This window comes from Penicillium expansum (assembly GCF_000769745.1).
Source record: "Penicillium expansum strain MD-8 chromosome Unknown contig58, whole genome shotgun sequence".
NCBI classification, from domain to species: Eukaryota; Fungi; Ascomycota; class Eurotiomycetes; order Eurotiales; family Aspergillaceae; genus Penicillium; species Penicillium expansum.
In genome coordinates, this window is record NW_015971292.1 from 360,470 (window position 1) to 382,401 (window position 21,932).

Consider the following 21,932-nt stretch of genomic DNA (forward strand, 5'->3'; position numbering starts at 1 on the left):
GTTTCCCGACTATTGCCCGACAACCCATTGTTCTGTGCGTGTTTGATAATTTTGATGTTATACCCCTGATCGCATATTGTGCCCCCTGAGCCTACATGATCCCAATTTTTTTTCGGAGGACTTCACAAGACGAAAAGCTAGATAGAGAGGAAGAGAGTTGTTTATTAAAAGAGCCAAGCTCTCCGAACTAGGTAGTTACACAACTAAATATTTTAAACCACTGGCCAACACCTCAGGCACCTATCTCGACGGTTCAGCCTGTAACATTTTGTTTGTCGTGGCAATAATCTACCACATTGGCACGTTATAAGTATCTCTTGGTCTACGGCCTCGGGGATCACTGCCTATTTTAGCTCACGATACACGTTTATCTAGTATATGATTGGGTTCGGGATTTCAGCTATAGGAGTGGGATTGGCGAGCATTGATACTGTGGCATTTTTCTTTTTGTAGGACATAACGCCCGCTTACTGGATATCTAGACTGACACTGCGTCACTAGCAGGGGGAGGGTTACGAAGACTTATAGGACTCAGGGTTCAAATCCCCTTTTGTAGGTGGTTTAGTGCCTGAATGCCTGACTTTAGAACGGCAGACACAAATTAAGATACCTGAATTACTATTACAAAAATCTTCATGATCAAAGTACACTGATTTTGTTCGCGTTTAAGTCCAAAAATGAAGCTTTTGATATCTCAAACAATTAGCCCAAAAAGACATCTAAAAAGACCATCTAAAAAGACATCATAAGGCCGCAAATGCGGCCGACTTTTCTTGTATGAAGATAGTTTCATTTTTAACAGTTGTAGTATTAATAAATTTACCATACACTATATAGAGCGGTGTAAAAGGCGGTGCTAAACAAGTCATTCAGGCATCAATTCCCACCTACAAACGGAGTTTTGAACCCTGAGTCCTATAAGTCTTCGTAAAGGGTACAAGATGATAAGAGATCATGGGATAGAATTAGATATGTACTTATATATATAACCCGGAAATATTGGGGAGCATTTCTTGTACCATATCTCAGTAAATTGCTAAATTAATACAAGTTGAGTTCAATCTATTAATAATAGCAAGCTGATTCCCATTATGCAAGGATTATCATTGCGAAATTCGGAACATGATGTACTGGACTCTTATTGCGCTACCTCATTAGTAGAATGGGATCTGCATGATAGTCGACGTACCTGAGAAGCCTAGGAATACAATATTATACCCTTTCCCGCATCTACAAAAAACACTAGTTCTTTCGTTTCTAATCCTTACCAACTGAAGATGTTCTCTCAGCTAGAGCAGTCCTCCCATTACTCTATTTTCAGTTAATGATAAATATATAACCTCGTATGGAGTCGGTCTAATGGTGGCTATTCTAGGCCAGATGGGAGGCCTGGTACATCGTTTTCTTTTTTTTTCTCAATAGTGAAAGGGCAACAAACTCGCGTTAGTCTATCTCACGATTCGCGATAGACAAATCAGAGAACAAAATCAAGGTTCAACTGATACCTAGCCTCAAACATAGCGCCCGCTCAAGCGTTAGATGCTATAGGATGTATTCTACCTTACTTATCAGAGGGACAGGCAGAATCAAGAAGATGAAGTCTAATCAGGGTATAGCTCGCAGTCTGTACCCCGGTATGTTCAAAATCATAATACTTTAGTGTCAGCAACTGAACTTTGAAGATTATAAACTTAATAAACACGAAATATTGACCATACAAGAAAATCCACTGCTTCCTTCCATGTCAAATACCACCTAAAGATATATAGAGGTTAAACACTCCGGTTGATATTAACTTCAGAGCCAATCATGTGTAGCTGAAGGCCAGAATATTTCTGCTCGATGTTTTCAACATGAAACAAAACTGCAACCTTGCCACCTCTCAGAAGTGAACTTATCTCACTAGGATGATAGAGGTGGAAAGTCACCATTGCTATCAGTATCAAGCCAGCATCCAGAATGTAGATATAAATCTCGTGTGTCATCAAGTTTCCCTGTGGCCCCTGAATATACTCAATCACACGGTATATGCAACGGTCAAAAATCAATATTCCAACAGTGAAAAGTGTGGCCATGTGTTTTTGCCACGGCATTGACCTCCGGTTTGTTGGAGGCTGTTTGCGAAGTTTGATAGAGAAATTAATGGCGTTTATAAGAAAGAAGCCGAAGAAAATAATCTGGAAAAACAGGCTAATCTCAATGATTACCTTACCAAGATTGGGATTGCTTAGATTCTGTTTGGCGAGGATCGACCCTCCTTTGAATTTTGATTCAATATTAGCATATTTTACATCTAGGATCACTCTTACCTATTGCCTGAAACAAAAAGGATAAAAGATCACCGGTGACAAATATCTTCGTTATTAACCTTCTTCTGACCATGGAATGCTTCTCGCCTTCCGTAAGGTTGACTAGAAGACTAAATTCTATGTATATCGAAGCGGCTAGAAGAGCGGGAGCGAGAAGGATTCCCATCGACTGGATCACAAAAATGACGAAAGTCCAGTTTGGAGTTTGATGGGCGTTGACGGCACGAGTAGCAAATCCAACTGTTTAACTAAAGCATCGAAGGACTGTATGTTAATGGAGAAAGAATATAAATAACGACGGAGATGATTCTTCCCCTGTTGTACTAGTCAACTTTACGAACGCTCTACAGCCAATCACCTCAACCTTTGAAGTCCGGTCGTCGATGTACAACTACACTCAAGCATCTGATGCTGCTCAAAGCTTCCTTGCGGGATATCGAGCCAATTTCAATGTTGTTCCCATCAAAGCCAACAGGGAAGGCCTCCAGATGATCCATGATACATTTTTGCACAATGTTCAACAAGAACTTGGATCCGTGCATGGCTTAATCGCTTCTCTTGCCTTCATCCCTGTGACCAAGAAGTTCCTGACTGCTTCAAGACTCAATGGAGCAGATCCGATGGATGTCGATATCTCAGGCGCCCCCTAAATATATGCCGAAGAGAGTATTCTGTGGTCAGATGCTTCGGATGATTTAAAGATGTCTGATTTCATGAAGAAGCTCAACGCAGATGTTAGTGCCAACTTGAGCACACTTCACAATGTGATGTCACCATTTTTGTACCTCAACTACGCCAACCAGGAACAGCATGTCTTTGAAGGCTACCCCGAGGCAAATGTCAAGAAGATGCAGTCAATTCGCGACAAGTATGACCCAAACATGGTTTTCACAGAGCTGATCTCTGGTGGCTGGAAGGTTGCGAAGGCTTTTACTGGTGGAAATGAGGCCTGAAACATATTGAAATGCCCACATTTGCATGTGAGACATTGTGTTTAAATATATTAATTTGTACAACTGGGTATACCGAATTTTACATATTTGTAGAACTTCGCAACACCTGTCCGAACGTAATATATAAATCACGGTACTCCCACCTGGGCAGGTTAGGCCGCTTAGGTACCCGATCAGAGTGCTTATGTAATGATACTGAGTCCATCCATGGATGGATGGATATATTAGACTGCTCAGGGGCGTGCTCAGTTGTACTCAGTGAGTAAAAAGCGGCAAGACCTGAGCACTAAAACAGAAATGGAAAGCCAAAAAGTGGCAGAGGAAATCAAGTACTCCATACGGAGTACATAGGTATGAAATGGCTGCAATTATCAAATATAATCGGCTGATGCAGTGCGAATGCGTTCGCAAATGCATAGCCTTGCGCTAACAAATCTTACTCATAACCCAAGGTGGACGAGGCTAACTTACATGGGGCTGTATTCGCAGTCAGCCTTGGAACTGCCCATTGCTAGTCTACTACTTAAACTCCCAGAAACCCCGCGACTAATCTCCGTTCAAGACATTTCCAACCTCATCAAGAGACTCGAGTAAGTGGAACCGTGATTTCTTGTCTGCTTTGGAACTTGAACCTGACCATGAGCCATGAAATAGGAATTGGGTGCAAACCACAGCATCTCAACTACACCTCATACCCAAACATTCAATAACTCAACTGTATCTTCTCCGATTTCTACTATTCTGCTACCTAAAAAGCTGACAGACTATACAGACTAGACCCATCATGGATCGCGAGGCTCAAAGAAGAGAGGAGTGGCGCAGGAAGGCCGCCGCCGCCGCCGCTCAATCATCTGCATCATCTGCCGCATCTGCTGCCGCTGCTTCGAGTTCGTATGATAGTGGATCGAGCTCGTGTGATAATGGATCGAGCTCGTGTGATAGTGGTAGTGGTGGATGTTAAGGCCAGGCAGCTCGGTTAGGTAGACTTGGCTAGTTTAGAACAATATGAAACTGGTTTACTCATTTGGTAGTATTTGTGGTAGACAACCATAGCTGCCTGTGAGTAGTTGTAATAAGGAGTGCCCATGATAAGAATCATTTGTAAACAGTAAAGTTTTAAAGGAGTGGGGATTTTAAAGTGATATTGTTCCAAAACGATGGAACTGCCGTATCGGCAGCCCGCGGAATTCACAGCCTCATTCCGCCAGCCAAAGACAGTGAGTGATGTCGGCCAAGTCATGAATTTTTACTTAGCAAGAGGACCGACTGGGAAAACATGCTTTCTTCAGTATATTATATCTCCTTTCCCTTTGTACATATATTTAGCTAGTAGTGGTAAAGTAAAACGTGAAATCAATATTTAAATAACGGCACTTCATTTAAATAAATCAGCAAGTTTATCTCTCCAATTAAGAAAGCTCACTAATTTTGTATACAAACGAGGTCGCATCCGGTCCGCAAATGTTTTTGCCCAGGTCTAGGCGCGAAGACGATATCGGCCACCTGACCTATGTTAGAAAGTGACATAAATAATATATCGACCCTCCAGTGTCAATCCTTCCCTATAGGCGAGTGATTGATAATGATAGTGTCCTCATTATACCACTACCGGACTAGCTAGCCCCGACCAGAAAGTTCCTTTTCATGCATACTGGACTCCATCTCCTCTCTCGCAGGCACGGTGTCCAGTGCATCGATAGTGATATCAGTACGAGGACCGGTGAAATTCTTGCTTCCATCCACAAACCACTGGAATACGGAGATGATGATAATGACAGCAAATGCTGCAATACAATAATCTAGATAAGTAGGTAGGTTAGTAAATAGACTATCATAGATGACCCCAAAGGTAAACTCACTCATACTGCTTCCCGTGACTGTGCTGGACGGTGGAAAGACGAACAAAACGGTAGTCAAAGCGATATATGATAAAGAAACCTGGTTATGATCAGAGATGGTCCACCTTATCCAAATTCGCATTCACCCATGACTGCAACATACCAAATCGACAAACCATCCAAGTGCATTGGGCAATTTCCATTTTCTCTCGGGGAGCGATCTGCGCCCCTGAAGACAGTTAATGGCGATGGGTATTCCATACGACAGATCAAGAGCCACGACCGAGGCAGAGATAATTGCGTTGAAAGCACTATATTTTGTCAGTTACCATTTTCGCTATCGCCTGTGGGTGGTGATTGTTACCTCGAAGAGCCGAGGAAGATACATCCAAATGCGATCACCACAACAACGGTGAGAATGAGTGCATTGAGGGGCAATTTGAGTGTTGGGTGGACTTTGGCAAAGAACCGAGAGGCAGGAAGACCTCCATCTCTGTGAAGAATGAGTATACGCTTTTGGTGCTGGAAAGAAGACCAAATACCTTGCAAAAGCAAAAATCATTCGGCTACTAGTGGTCATGACGCTGATTATAGCAAAGACCAAGCAGACTAGGGGTAGCCTAGAATCTGGTGTCAGAGTTGAAGCACGATAGAGGAGAGTTTAACCACATACATCAAAAGGCAGATACCTCCCGCGTTGCTTTTAGTCGCATCGACCAGGATCTGTAGAAGAGGACCGGCTGCGGAGGTCGTGACTTTTTCCATGTTCCCTGCGACGAATAGGAGGACTATCAAAAAGATAGAACCTGTGAACACTCCGATGCCCACGCAGGTAACCATGATTTTCGGTCCCTCGATTTCAGCGTTGGGTACCTCTGAAAAAGCGATGTGTCAGTCCCTCTATCTATATTTTTAGACCTGGGGTAATCCTTTACCTTCGATCATGTGTGCCACCGCATCCTAGATAAAGTTAGTTAAATTGGTTTCGATATCAAGATAATCATGCTGACTTACAAATGCAGTCACGCCAAGCCCTCCTTGCAGCAACTGGGATATCTGTCAGTATCATTGCAGTAGTATTATGAGTGCAGTAAACATACACCTAGCAGCCATGCGACTCCATCGGGCCCTAGGCTGAATTAGCAAAATCATCACAATGGAGTTATCGGGGATCCGTACAGCCTGTTGTATTGACAAAGTCACAGAACACGAAACTGTGGGTGTCAGTTGTCTGTCATAAATTGATACTGCTAGAGAAGCTCATACTAAGCTGAGTTGTAGTTGGGAGCAGCGCATGCGAGACATGTAATTGACACAATCACAAAACCTCCAATCGACCATATGACTATGTAGATATTGTTAGAGATAGAGCGAGTCGAAGTGGACGAAGACAACACACAAGCACCCCGGTAGATGACCGGCAAAATGGAGTTCATGAAAGCATTGATGACGAAGGAGCCGATGGTCAACCCTATGTAGATGAGAAATTGATGCCAGCGTTGCGGGACATAGCTCTGTATATCACGTCAGTACTGCGGTAAGAGTACGGGTGAGATTTCTGACCTCGTGAAGAACAGAGATGACGCCAACAATAAGCTGACTAGAAAGAAGGGAGTTCGTCGCTACGAGGGCAACCTGGCCGTGTGTGTTAGTTTGAGCACCACATTGAATGATTGCCTTGCCTACCCAGCCTGCCACATTGATCCAGCCTGTAATCCATGATAGAATTGGTACTGTGCTCGGCCACGCGACTTTCGATTCGTTAGTATAAACTGTAACGAGGTATTATAGAGCAACATACTGGCTGGGATCAATGTTAGCGTTGGTCCAAGTGGTATAGATTTTGCAGATACGAAGTGACTTACCTGCAACCCAATGATACTGTCCACCTGCTCTGCAAAAAAAGAAAGAAATTAGTCTGGTGTATGTACCGAAAGGAGACATGTCGGAGCTTACGTCGGATATGCCGAGAGAAATTCAGCCAGCGAACATGCGATACAAAGATTGCAGAATCCTGCAGTGACCAGTCCTAGAGTTTGTGTCAGCGAGTTCTCCGAAACTAAGTATTTCTAAATAAACCCACCCCAAATCACACTTGTACTTCCACCAGACGTAAGACTGATTGACAAACTGGCCGAAAGTGCAGTCCACGACTATCCTGGTTAGTTAAATAACCCGGTCGCAATCATCCATGCCTGACGTACATTAAGAACCGCAAAGGCCAAGCCAAGCATTGACCTAGAGATTGCCATCAGCATCAAGCCTTGCATTTAGTAGCATATCCCTCTTACAATGTTGAATGACTACGTTGGAGTTCAGGCCGATGGCCCATGGCCGCCAACCGGGCATCATCACCTTGGAGTGGGCCGTCTTTCATAGTGGATCACGATTCAAGGTTGTAGAAAATGTTTACAAATCTAAGAGTCGGGGAGAGCATCAATCTAAGTATGTCCCCCATTCAATCGTATCAGGAAGGCATTGCCAGACGAGTTCTCTTTGTGGTTAAGCTCCGATAGAAGGTTGGCTATTTCATATGCGGGGAAGCTGGGCTGCGGAATACCTTATCTCAGAGGCTTGAGACGCTTATCTCGAGCGTACGCTAAGATGCTAGCCGGCTGGTCGCATGGACTTACCCAACATCGTATAGTCTAGCAATTAAAGAAAAAGGGGCCATTGATTAAATATTCCATTCAATAGAGGGAGCTTGGTAAAATGCATGCAATTTCTAGATGTCAAGGTTAAATTAATCACTATCTTACATTTAGTCCCTCCACTGTGGACGTTCCACGCTAAATGCCTCCGTAGTACTCTGTACCCTATCCATGCATAGATATGATAACCAAGTATTAGGTTATATATATAAATATATGACCCAGACAAATATTTTTGGTCTGTTCTATAACCAGAGAGCAATGTTCAACCGATAGCAGCGAAATCCCTACATCGATATAGGGGGAAGTCTCACTTGGAAAGATGCAATATGCAACATACGGGCTGGAACAATCTTAGGTGATGATAAAAGTTGTTTCAAATTGAAACTGATAAATGTACGTGATCATGCTGATATAGCATTAACTCCACAAGATACCCCTGTTCTCAGGGCATGTGGTGCCTTGGAATCACCGAATCCCAAATCCTTTGAACTCCATCCAAACGCAAATCGCAAATCGAACTGAAAAAAAGCCGTTCTCTACCTCAAGACTACCAGCATCTTGAAGTATGAATCCGATGTTCACCGAATATTGTAGGCGTCAAGTGCTTGCTGGACATCATGTAGACTGTTCTTGTCGCCGTACGCGTCCATCAGCTGTTGGTTTCGCGCCTGGCGTTCTTGTTCTTCAAGCATAGAGAGTTCTTGTCGTGACTTGGCCGCGATGTAATAGTTGTATGCGCCGAAACCTGCACGTGCCGAAGTCAGTATTCACTACGACATAGAAATAATACGTAGAGATCAAACATACCGAGACCAATTGTAGCCATTAGAGGAAGCAGTCTGAAGTAAACAGAGTTAGTTGAATCGACCACAAAAAAGGGGGCGGCACAACTTACAGCCGCCCATTCCGGGGTTTGAGGCTAGGGGTTCGGGTGCTTCTGTATGGTTTGTTGGCACCCGGGAGAGCAAATTGCGACATCATGATTTATATTTTGTATGTTGACGAGTGATCATGAAGAGTTGGAGGTTGAATATTAAGGAGGGTTTGAAGTGAAGAAGCAAATAAGTGAAGAAGTCAAGAAGTAGTAGATTCCAGTTGAAACGGAAGAAGCGGAATGCGGGGAATCGTGACGTGAAAGGTCCGAGGATCGCTTCCGAGGATCGCTCCCGAGGTCTTATAGGTGCCCAGGTGGTGATCAGACCACACTCATTGGGATCATACAATTGCGTGGTGTCATTCTAATTTTTAGTACAGAGTATGTTACATTGAGATCATAATTGAATCATCGTGTCGCGTGTGATCCGCATTAGGAAACGATCAAACCTGTCTCTTCATATTCTCTATAATTTATATTGTTAACTTAAAAATAAAACTTGCTTCAATTTCCCAGAAGTATAATTAATACGAGACCTGAGATTCAAGACCTGAAACCTGATCGTGCAGACGCCTTAATTGCCGTTGTTTTGGGGCGCAGGGGTTGCCGGACCCTCCGGGGTCACATAAGCCTGGGATAATTGGTCAGCGCAATCCTGGGGAAATTAGCCTACACCACTAACCTTGGTCATTCCACCATCGACCACAAAGTCTGTTCCATTCACGAAGCTGCTCTCGTCGCTGGCCAGGAAAACTACAGCGTGGGCTTGCTCAATGGGTTCACCAAATCGGCCAGTGGGGAAGTGCACCTCCCGACGGAACCGCTTGGCCTGGTCATCACCCAGCCAGTCTTGCAGAAGAGGGGTGCTATAGCAGCATGAGCTAATGTTTAAAAATAAAAGTCGGAAAAACTTACTTTAAGGGGGCGGGGCACAGAGCGTTGAAACGGAATCCCTCACGGGCATGAACGATAGCCAACTCCCGAGTCATCGCCAGGACCGCACCCTTGCTTGCTGTATATGCGAGCTGGGGAGTGGCAGCGCCGACCAAGGCGACCACACTAGCTGTGTTGATGATACTGCCACGGGACTTCTTGTGACGACGCAGACTAAGGACGGCGTGCTTGCTGCCGAACCAGACACCCTTGACATTGATGTTGTGTGTGAGGTCCCAGATCTTCTCGGGGGTATCGATGGCATCTGCATCGTTGGCGTGCATGATTCCGGCATTGTTGAAGATCACGTCGGTGCCTCCCCAGCTATCCTGTGACTCAACCATTGCCTGCACATCCGACTCTTTGGACACGTCACATCGGATGGACTCGACTCGAGAGGCGGAGGGAACTACTTCCTTCACTTTGGCCAATGCCTTTGCGAGGGCAGGCTCGGAGACATCGGCCATCAGGACATTGGCACCCTCACGGGCGAAGAGGATACTGGTTTCGAGACCGATGCCACTATCCAAGTCCGAGACCGGTTAGGACCTCTGTGATGGGTTTGTATTTTTTTTGGGAGTGTAAGAATAGACATACCCGCCGGCACCTGTGATGATGGCATTCTTGCCTTGGAGACGTCCTTGGGGAGTAGTGGTAGCCATTATGACCTTATCTTTGAGCTCTGTTTGTATAAGTAGAATCTATATTAGCAATGACTCAGCGGCCAAGGTCACGATGGTGTGAAATATCCATGAAAATTGGTAGAGAGGAGGTCACTCACATGAATTGAGAATAATCGAATCAACAAAAGGGTTGTCAATATCACCGGTGCGGTGTGTTGCACTGAAGGTATACGCGGGGCAGCGTGGATCCCATTAGATAAGCGGTGACGACGTTGGCCCGAAGGGGTAAAGCGTCGCCGATATCTCGCTGATAAGCTTCCTAGCTGCGCAGGTGCGCTGGCCACCTGGGCACTTGCTCGGAGTCTTTGAACTTGATTAACTCGATTTACCCGATTTGCCTGACTAAAAACGTGACTCTTATCATTCTTTTCCCTCTTTTATCTTCTCCTTCCCCTCGTTCTCTACAACATCCTAGATCCCCATACTCCTAATCTCACCCTTCGGCCCCGATCCATCATGTCGACCCCCGCGGACGTCGAGGTCACAGCCGCGAATGTCGCCGAGATTCTCCAGAATGACACAAAGGTGAAGGTAGCAGGTGTGGATGTGGACGGCATTCTGCGCGGCAAACTCATGAAGAAAGACAAGTTCTTATCTATCATTACTGAGGGTTTCGGCTTCTGCTCTGTCATCTTCGGTTGGGATCAGCATGATGCGACGTATTATAAGGAGCTGGCCATCAGCAACAAGGAGAACGGATATCGTGACCTTGTCGCAGTCCCGGATTTACGCAGTTTCCGTCGCATTCCTTGGGAGAACAACGTGCCCTTTTTCCTCATCAGCTTCTTGGATCCAGACACAAGGGAGCCGGTGTGCGCCTGCCCGCGAGGATTGATAAAGACTGCCGCCGCTAAAGCTGAGGCGGCAGGGTATCGGGCGATGGCAGGAGGTATGTCCGACCGAAGACTAGGGAATATGCGATTCAATGGCTGATCAGACTGCTTTTACCCAGCCGAATATGAATTCTACCAATTCCGCACGCCGGGCAACCACGCTACCCCCGAACAAGGCGCATCGGCAACGGCCGCCTTCCTCCAGTCTAATCCAGTCGATGCGTTGCCATCTGTGACTGATGGCATGTTTGGTTATTCGATCACTCGGCCTCTCCACAACCAAGATTACTACTATGGTATCTTCGATGCCTGCGAGAAGTTCCGATGCGATATTGAAGGGTGGCATACTGAAAGTGGACCTGGAGTCTATGAAGCTGTTAGTGACATGAGGGAGTGAATGGGTCGTATTGGGACTAAACATCGTCATAGGCACTGCAATTTGGCGAAGCAAAGGACATGGCTGATAAGGCGGGATTGTTCAAGTAGGATTGTTCCCTTGCCAGCGCTTTGGATTGTTCTTTCATTATGGCCCATCGCTAACCGGGATGTTCGCATAGATACGTCGTCAAAGCATTCGGAATCAAGCATGGAATCACCCCATGCTTCATGGCCAAACCCCGACAAGGCCTGCCAGGAAACAGCGGACACATGCACATCTCGCTCGTCACAGCTGACGGAAAGAATGCCTTCATTCGCGATACCCCCGATCCATCTCCCCTCTACCCCGATATCGCTCATCTGTCCGACTTGGGTCGACACTTCCTCGCTGGTCTTCTCGTCGGCCTGCCGGATATCATGCCGATCTTGGCCCCGACGATCAATTCCTACAAACGCCTGGTGGAGAACTTTTGGGCGCCGGTCACGGTTTCTTGGGGACTAGAGCACCGGGCCGCGTCAATCCGTCTGATCACCCCACCGACAGCTAGTCCGAAAGCGACTCGTTTCGAGGTGCGCGTGCCCGGTGCGGACACTAATGCGCATCTCGTCCTAGCGGCGATCCTGGCATTGGGATGGCGCGGAGTGGAGAAGAAGCTCGAGATCCCCGTGCCGCCTCTTGCACGTGGCGAGGACATGGGCGGTGCAAGTGATAAGGGTGTGCGTCTGGCCAAGTCCTTGAAGGAAGCGGTCGTTACATTTGCACGACCGGAGAGTATCGCACGGGAAGTCTTTGGTGATTTATTTGTCGAGCACTTTGCCGGAACTCGGGAACACGAGGTGCGCCTGTGGGAGGAGGCGGTCACTGATTGGTATGTGGTATCATCTACTGCGATGTTCATTTAGATGCTGACTTAACATGTTCACAGGGAGATGAAGCGGTACATCGAAACCGTGTAGATGTCGCATTTCTTCTTCATATTGATTTTCCCATTTACAGAGTGACGCAGGATCCCGAAGACATCGGGGGAAGAATTGTAAATAGTCGCATTGGCCTAGAGATGGGATCCCAAGGGAGCGTAAGGGCACGACAGTAGCAGGAATACTACCCCATATATATACCAAATGACTTTGAATCCTGAATCTAAGGTTGTCGATTTACTAGCATTCAGATGTATGTATGTACAACATAGAGACACGAATTGGCTCTTGAGCGACATCACATGCGGTCACATGCCGATTAACACAGGGTGACACAGAAAACCGCCGGGACAACTCGGTTCGGATAATGACTCTTGAGAACCCTACAAGATATGAATTATCAGGGTGAGCCGCGGCTGATTGGAGTTTCCGGTGCATACGGAGAGTCTTCTACGGCCACTTTCGGGTGAAGCAGGGGTGGTAGAGGTAGGGATGAAAGTTGTTCAATATTTTGTATGTTAGATTTGTGAATTGGTCATTATCGTTATTGAACAAGACCCAAGAATCAAGATATATAACTGTCAGAGTTTTCCCAAAAATGACTGAAATAAACTACCTGATAAGACTCGGTGTGCGGCGTGTGCCGTTCTAATTGAGATTGAAGGTGCCGAATAGTAACGAATATAAGCTTAAAAGGACGGGGAGCGGGGAATGTCGGCCGAGAGGAAGAGTTTCCCGTGGAAAAGTCCTGGGAAACCCCTTGGAGCTCAGAGTTTCACAGTCGAAGAGACAAGAGAACACGGTCAAATGGGGTTTCGGCTTATCGTTGCGGGTCCAGAACAACCGCGGCAACTTCGGTGGCTCTGACGTATTTGATACCCTCGGGCAGATGGGCTAAACAATATGTTGTCGAGTTATTGCTCTTTATTAATTCTGGTTTCCCTGCTTGAATCTTGAATCTGGAATCTAGAATTTGATACTTTTGTACATGGAATACCCATAGTATATCATCTATTCCATACCTATACTTATTCTATACCACATATACATCATGTCTCACGTCGAAACACAACTCAAGGATGTCGCTATCCTGGGCTCCATCAGCAATGATGCTCGCAAGATCCTAACTAAGGAGGCATGCGCCTTTTTGGCTTTGTTGCACCGCACCTTCAACCCCACCCGCAAAGCTCTTCTCCAGCGCCGCATCGATCGCCAGGCTGAGATTGATAAGGGCAACCTTCTCGACTTCCTCCCCCAGACCAAGCACATCCGTGAGAATGACGCCTGGAAGGGTGCTCCCCCCGCCCCAGGTCTCGTGGACCGACGTGTCGAGATTACTGGCCCAACCGACCGGAAGATGGTGGTCAACGCACTGAACTCCGATGTCTGGACTTACATGGCCGATTTCGAGGATTCGAGCGCCCCGACTTGGGAGAACATGGTGAACGGTCAGGTCAATCTGTACGATGCTATCCGCCGACAGGTCGACTTCAAGCAGGGTGATAAGGAGTACAAGCTGCGAACTGACCGCACTCTGCCCACTCTGATTGCCCGTGCTCGTGGCTGGCACTTGGAGGAGAAGCACTTCACCGTGAACGGCGAAGCCATCTCCGGTGGTCTGTTTGATTTCGGTCTGTACTTCTTCCACAACGCCAAGGAGCTGGTCGCCCGCGGTGCCGGTCCTTACTTCTACCTCCCCAAGATGGAGTCACACTTGGAGGCTCGTCTCTGGAACGACGTCTTCAACCTGTCCCAGGATTACATTGGTCTGCCCCGCGGAACCATTCGTGGAACTGTCCTGATTGAGACCATCACCGCCGCATTCGAGATGGACGAGATCATCTACGAGCTCCGTGATCACAGCTCCGGTCTCAACTGCGGCCGCTGGGATTACATCTTCTCTTTCATCAAGAAGTTCCGCAACCACCCCAACTTCGTCCTCCCCGATCGCTCCGACGTGACCATGACCGTGCCTTTCATGGATTCCTACGTGAAACTCCTCATCAAGACCTGCCACCGTCGTGGCGTTCACGCCATGGGTGGTATGGCCGCCCAGATTCCCATCAAGAACGACCCTGCCGCCAACGACAAGGCCATGGAGAGTGTTCGCGCCGACAAGCTGCGCGAGGTGCGCGCCGGCCACGACGGTACCTGGGTTGCACACCCCGCCCTGGCATCGATTGCCTCTGACGTCTTCAACACACACATGCCCACTCCCAACCAGCTGTTCGTCCGCCGCGAGGAAGTGAACATCACCGCCAACGACCTCCTCAACACCAACGTCCCCGGCAAGATCACCGAGGAAGGCATCCGCAAGAACCTGAACATCGGTCTCAGCTACATGGAAGGCTGGCTTCGTGGTGTCGGCTGTGTGCCTATCAACTTCCTCATGGAGGACGCCGCTACAGCCGAGGTTTCCCGCAGCCAGCTGTGGCAGTGGACCCGACACAACGTCACCACCGCTGAGGGCAAGCGCGTGGATAAGGCGTTTGCGCTGCGTCTGCTCCAGGAGCAGGCTGATAGCCTGGCGGCTAAGGCTGGCAAGGGAAATAAGTACCAGCTTGCTGCTCGGTACTTTGCTGGCCAGGTTACTGGTGAGGATTACGCTGATTTCTTGACCAGCTTGCTGTACAATGAGATCTCCTCTGCTGGTAGTGCTGCTAAGCTTTGAGTGTGGCTGTGATTTTTATGATGATGAATACCCTTTGTTTCTTTTGCCTGGTCTCGAATTGAATATGACCTGATCTACCATCTGCAGTTAGCATAGTTGTATAAAATTTATTTTATTTCGATTACCTTTTTATTAACGTAGCAGGTCAATGGATGATTTGCAGTTTGATAGTTGAAATAGTTCAAATAGTTCAAATTAGAGGTAGCTTCATTTCTGGGAAAGGATATTTATCATTTCAAGGGTCTGCTAGTTGACTCTCAGGGGAAAATGTTACTTGATGACCTCGGCCATTTCAGACGCGTGTAGGACATTGACAATTATATAATTAATGGTATTCTAAGTGCGATTTGGAAAATCAATCGCCTGGCTAATCCCACAGCTTGACGCTACCTCGTAGACCTCATCTGGTTGCATTATTGAATGAAGAAGGGGCAACCTCTATAGACAGAAATGCTTTACTGTCGCCTCTGAATAACTACCGTATTATGATGTGCTGTCTTTCGGACTCTCCGAGCTGCTTGTTGGATATTATCAAGATTACCTGGGCAGTCATTAATGACCACGATAACCGGTTCAAAATGCTATAGATCTCAGCAAATGCAGTTTATCATTTATTTCAAATATATTAATGTGTCTATAGTACGCATAGTGTGTCATAAAAAGCTTAAATTTATCGAGTGGATTCTAATTATGGCAGTTTACTATTGTACCCATTACCAAAATGCAACAACCCTCACCTCCAAGCTCTCACGTGCATCACTATCACAGTCCTGGCCTTCTAATTGGAAGGCACTGTGCATAGCTCCACTGACAGGCTATCTTGGGGAACCGTCTCCGTTTTCATGTGCGTTAAGCGCCTTGTTTGCTTCCATCTGGTTGTCGAAAAGCTGAATAAACAAAACGTCCTCGGGCTCTTGGTTGGATATGAAGTGCCAATCGTGAGGTTTTCTCCCGCTGGGAGCATGTGACAAGTAACTTTCAGAGAGGTGCGTGTACTTCTCTATTCCTCTGGCACTTTTCCCATCGTTGTCATCCGAATGGACTGGACCAATGATCTGGGAAAGATGGCGGGGAATGATACGACCGCTGGGTTGGACAAGGTCCACAGGAACAAAGTCGGAAGTAGGATAAGTGGCACATGAAGCCACAGCGATGGGGACCCGACGGACAATCCTCAGGGAACGCCAAATGGAGAAAAGGGCGAATCAGGAAACACCATTCTCCTTGATACCTGCATAGTGGTCCTTGAGCTCATTCCATCCGATTCCAGACTTCAGTAAGGCATTCTCAGCTTCAATAACGTGTTCCGCAGCAAATAGCCAAGTTGCGATGATATTTTCGAATATGTGTTCTCGCGCCAAGGGGCGAGAAGTCGAGATGAACCTTTGGGGCGGGGGAAGCACCATCTGCATCCGAGAACCCGATCATACGAGGACAGGGACCGGCGTCATCGCCAGTGTAATCAGCTCCTGATTTTTCCGTTGGGTGGGAGTCGATTTCCAAGTGCAGATGATTTCTGATGACTGCGGATTCGACCAATGCTGTCTTGCAGCCTGTAACTCTCTTGACCAAGTCTTCCACTTCAGGCACATAGATAGTTCTGATGAGCTCAGGGTCGTTCCAGCTTTCGCGGCTGCAAGGAGCAGAGTGGAGTTTTGACGGAGCACGCCGCGCCGTGAAGCTACGGTAATCAAGTTTGTAGGGCGATTCATCGGCATCAAGAGATGGGCGGAGGTCTGCAAGAGGTAACGTCAAGGCGTCACCAAAGGCTGACATTGGTGGAAGGTGGTACAAGTTAGGGTTAACTTGCAAATTTGCATTCTTGGACACGTAGTGGAACTTTCCCTTGTATTGGGGAGTATCGTCGATGGTGGTTGGAATAGGAGACATGATATACTGGACGCGTAGACAGAACGATGTTTTGGTTATTCTTTGATTGTTCAGGGAAGCTTCTGTTTGCTGGAATTCTGCTGAGGATTTAATGGTATTTATACTATGAAAAGCATTACGTATGAAGCAAGTAGCTTGGACAGATAATCCTTATGTACACATACATGACATGTGTTATCGAAAGGAACTTAGTATTATCTATGTAAAGTAATCTACTCGACCCCAAATTTCCCAATTTGATTTAGTCTGCCATCAGGACTCTTCTGTTTAGGCGAATTGGGGTAACTGACCCAATATGGTATCCTCGCACTGCTATAAATAGGAGGCAGTGCTGAAGGTGATGCTGCCTGCAACCATGTGCTGGGGTATGTCCTGCGGAGTCATCACAAAGCAAAGTTAGGATATCTTTGCCGACATATGCAGTGAAATGTTGCTTTGAAGTAGGGGCGAGGAATGAAGATTCATGATAGCATCTTTAGAGATCATAAAATGAAAGCAACGAAATGAATATAACGAGGTTTCGTGAATTTCGGAGAAAGACCAGCATAAGACAAGCCCCTGATCTTGTATCTACAAAAAGAAGAGATGATTTGCTAGGTTGGAGGTAAAAGTTCTCCAAATGTCTAGATTGGGGTTCGAATGGTCTGCATTCTCCAACATATACAATTTAGGTGTTTGTCAAGGGAATCAGGGTAACAGTGATCATACACTAAGAGAAAAACAACATTTAAATATTACTGATAACTCTTATAGGGTCTTACTAGGTCTATCGGAGTTTTCCTAACTTACTCGGGATTTTGCGATGACCTACTTGAGCCAATCGGGAAAAGCCGAAGCATCACGCAGAATTCCGATGATATACAGTCACCAAGGATTACATTATTAGAAACTGCATTACGAGGGCAATTGAAGTTTGATATATGGTCGAATGGCATTAGAAATGTTTCAGCCTATCCTAGACCGTACCTCCGAAGCTATGTGTCTCTTCCCTGGTTTCTTGGCCCTGAAATATTAGAAATTCATCTTCTGCTCGTACTCCTCCGGCGACAAAGATAATAATTCCCTATGCTCTTCCCGCGTGAGCCTCCTTGGACTCTCGGTGATTCTCTCCTCCACCGCAAGCATTGCAAGCCTTCTTGCAGCTTCTTGAATACCAGCGCTTCGCATAGTCCCAATAACGGTATCAGTGGACTGTGGTTCAATGTATTGCGAAGGGTCGGTCCAGAGGATGTAGAACAACACACTTGGTTCTTGGATAAAGGCAGGCTTGTCAAGAACCACAGTGAAGAAGTGATGGGGTAACGGGTGGACAGAAACGTCACGGCGAATCTGAGGTAGTGCCCGCATGACCGAACCCGCCTCAAATTCATGGGAGGCGCCGACATCAAATCCATTGGGTGGAGCGGATATAATGGAAGACAAGGACAAGCCAGGAATCCGGAACTCGAAATAAATTGTTTTGGAAGCAGGGAGACAGGAGATAACGCCAGCTGTGAATGTGCGTGCAGTGGTCTCCAGGAGGGCAGCCTTTTCCTGGTCAACATTCGCGAGGAATTGAACGTAGATCACGTATTGAAGGTCGCATTCCCCGCCCGAAGAGCTGTTCGTGACTGTGACAGTATTGTTTTCAGGTCCCAATGTAAGACGAAGTAAACTCAAGTCCACAGATTGGACTTCTGCAGATTGCTGCTGCTGCTCCAGAACCTCCTGGATATGTTGCAAGGTCGGAGTCCCCTCGGAGGGTGCGGGTGGGAGCGGTTCATGGAGTCCATAATCAATTTCCCCATAAACAAATGTCGAGTAGATTCCTCTTAAAAGATCTTTCATGTCGGAGTTTATTTCAGTCTGGTCGGTTGTAATATTCACATCGATATCGCGAATTTCAGGATTGACTGCAATCCCCCACTCAGCAAAAGTTTGAAGATCAGTCGCCGGACTGTCAAGACGTTTAATCAAGTCCAACTTCTTCACTGTGGACGGAAGACTCCGATCGAAGCTGATCCACCAGGGCCCTGTACCGTGCTCATTGTCTGCGAATGAACCCTGGAGGTAGCTCTTCGACGTGAGAAGGAAACAAAATCCAGACATGAACTGATCATTGAAGCCAGTTCGCATGGTTGGAATCAAAGGGGGAAGAGACTCGTCATGTTCGCCTTCGCGCTGTTCGGCATGGAGACGCTTGCGATGGGCAACTTCACGACGCTGATGCTCCACGCATGCCAAACCGTCCGCTGGGTTGCATGAATAAATTTCCAAAAATGGAAGCTGGCTGAGGTTAAAGCAGAAATATTGATACAGCTTCTTGAGCTCTTCCTGCTGGATGGGACCCGTGCTGTATATTTGAAGTCGGTAAGCTTCACCTCCCTCCGGCTTATAGAATTGGCTTTCGTTGGCATCCTTCCCCAAAATGACAATTTTGCCTTCATGGTCGGCATATTCCCGTTGAATCCATCCGCTAGGTTGGGCGGATGCCTGTGAAGTTTGAGCTGTTCTCACCATTTTTGAAAAATGAAGGTTGAAAACGGGAGGGGTTAAGTACTATGGAAAATCATGTCCACCCACAACTCTATTTCTGCACCAGCTTGGGGACTCCGTCTGAGGAATTTTTCAAATTTTTCATGGGTGAACTTCAGAGCAAATTCCTGCGAAGACAATGACTTCAGCACAAACCGTGCCATGAAAAATTCGGTAGATTTTTCAGGTGGAGGTCCAGGTTCAAATACGTTTGAGTTCTAAACAAGATCGACTGCATCTGCTAACTCAGTAGCAGTAGGCTCCCGGTCAAGTTGATATCGGTAAAAAGCCTTAGTAAAGTCTGTAGGAATATGATTCTTCGTGATATATTCCCCCTGCATAAAAAAGGATACCAAAAGCACTTGGCAAGAATCCATCCGACTGAAATTGCTGATCCAGTCGTTGACTTCATCCCTTTCTGGTAGCTGATTGAGGAATTTCTGGTACAATTCATTCAGCGTTTTGCTGCAATATTCCCAGGAATAAACGAATTGGGAAGCTACTCTCAGCGTACCTTATCCATATGTCAAGTGTTATACGTGGTTGTTTAAACCTTCGTCGTTAAAGCGGCGCCCTAACAAATACCGATAGACAGAAGCCACCTAAATATGGTCACGATATACGCTTTTCTCCAAATTTCTAGATTGGGGTTAAAATGGTCTGAACTTCTCCAACATACAAAATTTAGGTATATATCAAGGAATCAAGATAACAGTGATCATATACTAAGAGAAAAACAATATTTGAATGTTGCTAATATCTCTTACAGGGTCTTACTGGGTCTATCGGAGTTTTCCTAACTTACTCGGGATTTTGCGATAACCCACTTGAGCCAATCGGGAAAGTCCTTCATAGCTGGACTTCCAGGAAGATCAAATGATGTTTATGCCTCCAGCTTCCCTATTAATCTCACAACTCCCCTTCCCGAGATCGTTCTCTCGCCTCAGAAGTATATTGCGAGCTATGGCAACCGTTCAAACACCTTACGACTCCAAAAGACTGGAAGCCTCAATTCCTCGCGGCCCTGTCGATGTTGATTTGCTCTTCTACAATCCACCTGCCGACGGCTCCCATCCTTTCAATATGTCGATAACCCACCACCTGGTCAACCGAAGAAAAACTTCCAAGATCTCCCCCATAATGTCCACCTAGCCGATATCCGGAACGAGAACGAAACTTCCTATACGCTCGACTGCGACGCATTCCAAGTTCTCCAGAATGTTTACACTACCATTAGCTATGAAACTTATAGCTCAGACGACGAAGTCAAGCGTCTCTTCTACCCGGAGGTGGAAGAACTGCTCATAAAGAATGTTCAGGGAGCAAAGAAGGTGATAATATTTGATCACACCATTCGTTGACAGAACCCAGATGCGGTCAGAAAGCCGTTATACAAAGTCCCTTGAAGAACAAATAGTCCGTCTTGAAGCAAGAATCAAGCGTATCCCCAGTGCTAGTACACAAAATCTGCAGGTTCTACCCGCTAAAATTGCTGAAGCTACTATCACTGTTGGCATGCCTGTTGCGGGTTGTTTTTTGCAAATATGGGGCTTTCCAACTTCATCAGGCCCTCAGTGTCACCTTTAATCATCCTGCGGACCATGCACTTGGAGGTAGAGCAAGCATTCCAGCAACTCAATCAGCAGCAAATGACTCAACATAAAGGCTTTCAATCATAACTTCAGTTCGCTCGTTCCCCAATTGGATTGCGCAATATTCCCACGAGAGCAACGGATTGCATGGTACGACACTACACAAAACGTCTCCTGAATTTCTATCCTATCGTTCAAGAAGGTTTGCTCAACCAGATATTTCAATCCATATCTCAAACGGACTCCGAGTTACACATTAGCCACTTCGAATCATTTGTTGCGTATATCGTACTGGCTATCTCATCTGTGTCGCTATATTGGAAGACAGGCCCACAAGCGCGATCAGCGTCACTTTCTTTATTCTCGTCTGCATTTCATCATCTACAGCAAATTGTGGAGATACAGGAATTGGAGAGCTTTCAGGCTGTACTACTCCTGGCACATTATGCACATTTGAATCCGGAACTCATCGATATATGGACGTGTAATATGACTGCAACAAGGATCGTTCTTGATCTAGGCCTCTATGCAGCCGTGAGTGGAGAGAAGGAAGAACTGTATCAGCGATTGTTTTGGGTGACATACTGTATATCGAAGTATTGAGCCTGAAGTCCATCGGGTTCTCCATCTGAAAGAAGATACCCCAAGATCGACGCAACTCCTCCTAGCCCCATCGCTTTCAGACATTACAACATGGGCCCTGAAGACCACCTCCTCTCTCGAGGAATGGTACATCGCAAAACCACATGACGCAATGTCAGATGAGGTCCAACTATTCAGACGTGTCATCTACAACTATCTCAAAGCGAAAATTTACCGCCCAACATCACGCCTCCCGCTACGCACAACGGCAGGACGCCAAATATGCTTTGATGTTTGCCAGAATGTTATA

The 21,932-nt window shown here is 46.4% G+C and overlaps 8 protein-coding genes across 8 annotated transcripts; 3 read left to right on the forward strand and 5 right to left on the reverse strand.

Annotated features, from left to right (window-relative positions):
* Window positions 1–2,692: 2,692 nt before the first annotated feature.
* Window positions 2,693–3,262, forward strand: PEX2_022480 (uncharacterized protein; the record flags this gene model as incomplete). The annotated part of the gene is made up of 2 exons (XM_016739523.1): window positions 2,693–2,935; window positions 3,011–3,262. The coding sequence occupies 2 exons, from the start codon at window positions 2,693–2,695 to the stop codon at window positions 3,260–3,262; spliced, it is 495 nt and encodes a 164-aa protein (XP_016599433.1).
* Window positions 3,263–4,879: 1,617 nt separating this feature from the next.
* Window positions 4,880–7,477, reverse strand: PEX2_022490 (Amino acid/polyamine transporter I; the record flags this gene model as incomplete). Its single annotated transcript, XM_016739524.1, has 20 exons — window positions 4,880–5,061; window positions 5,122–5,200; window positions 5,264–5,411; window positions 5,465–5,593; window positions 5,643–5,720; window positions 5,774–5,975; window positions 6,036–6,060; window positions 6,115–6,147; window positions 6,201–6,229; window positions 6,280–6,314; window positions 6,367–6,445; window positions 6,500–6,614; window positions 6,664–6,735; window positions 6,787–6,851; window positions 6,902–6,904; window positions 6,966–6,994; window positions 7,057–7,129; window positions 7,184–7,253; window positions 7,305–7,338; window positions 7,392–7,477. 20 exons carry the CDS (start codon window positions 7,475–7,477, stop codon window positions 4,880–4,882), a joined length of 1,566 nt encoding a protein of 521 aa, XP_016599434.1.
* Window positions 7,478–8,332: 855 nt separating this feature from the next.
* PEX2_022500 (uncharacterized protein) lies at window positions 8,333–8,735 on the reverse strand (the record flags this gene model as incomplete). The annotated part of the gene is made up of 3 exons (XM_016739525.1): window positions 8,333–8,499; window positions 8,562–8,593; window positions 8,650–8,735. 3 exons carry the CDS (start codon window positions 8,733–8,735, stop codon window positions 8,333–8,335), a joined length of 285 nt encoding a protein of 94 aa, XP_016599435.1.
* A 467-nt stretch (window positions 8,736–9,202) lies between these two features.
* PEX2_022510 (putative short-chain dehydrogenase/reductase family protein) lies at window positions 9,203–10,223 on the reverse strand (the record flags this gene model as incomplete). The annotated part of the gene is made up of 4 exons (XM_016739526.1): window positions 9,203–9,259; window positions 9,311–9,494; window positions 9,544–10,083; window positions 10,159–10,223. 4 exons carry the CDS (start codon window positions 10,221–10,223, stop codon window positions 9,203–9,205), a joined length of 846 nt encoding a protein of 281 aa, XP_016599436.1.
* A 477-nt stretch (window positions 10,224–10,700) lies between these two features.
* PEX2_022520 (glutamine synthetase family protein) lies at window positions 10,701–12,412 on the forward strand (the record flags this gene model as incomplete). Its single annotated transcript, XM_016739527.1, has 5 exons — window positions 10,701–11,133; window positions 11,197–11,453; window positions 11,507–11,559; window positions 11,635–12,324; window positions 12,382–12,412. 5 exons carry the CDS (start codon window positions 10,701–10,703, stop codon window positions 12,410–12,412), a joined length of 1,464 nt encoding a protein of 487 aa, XP_016599437.1.
* Window positions 12,413–13,424: 1,012 nt separating this feature from the next.
* On the forward strand, window positions 13,425–15,044 carry PEX2_022530 (malate synthase; the record flags this gene model as incomplete). Its single annotated transcript, XM_016739528.1, has 1 exon — window positions 13,425–15,044. One exon carries the CDS (start codon window positions 13,425–13,427, stop codon window positions 15,042–15,044), a length of 1,620 nt encoding a protein of 539 aa, XP_016599438.1.
* Window positions 15,045–16,337: 1,293 nt separating this feature from the next.
* Window positions 16,338–16,934, reverse strand: PEX2_022540 (uncharacterized protein; the record flags this gene model as incomplete). The annotated part of the gene is made up of 1 exon (XM_016739529.1): window positions 16,338–16,934. The coding sequence occupies one exon, from the start codon at window positions 16,932–16,934 to the stop codon at window positions 16,338–16,340; it is 597 nt and encodes a 198-aa protein (XP_016599439.1).
* A 1,011-nt stretch (window positions 16,935–17,945) lies between these two features.
* Window positions 17,946–19,433, reverse strand: PEX2_022550 (uncharacterized protein; the record flags this gene model as incomplete). The annotated part of the gene is made up of 1 exon (XM_016739530.1): window positions 17,946–19,433. The coding sequence occupies one exon, from the start codon at window positions 19,431–19,433 to the stop codon at window positions 17,946–17,948; it is 1,488 nt and encodes a 495-aa protein (XP_016599440.1).
* Window positions 19,434–21,932: the final 2,499 nt, after the last annotated feature.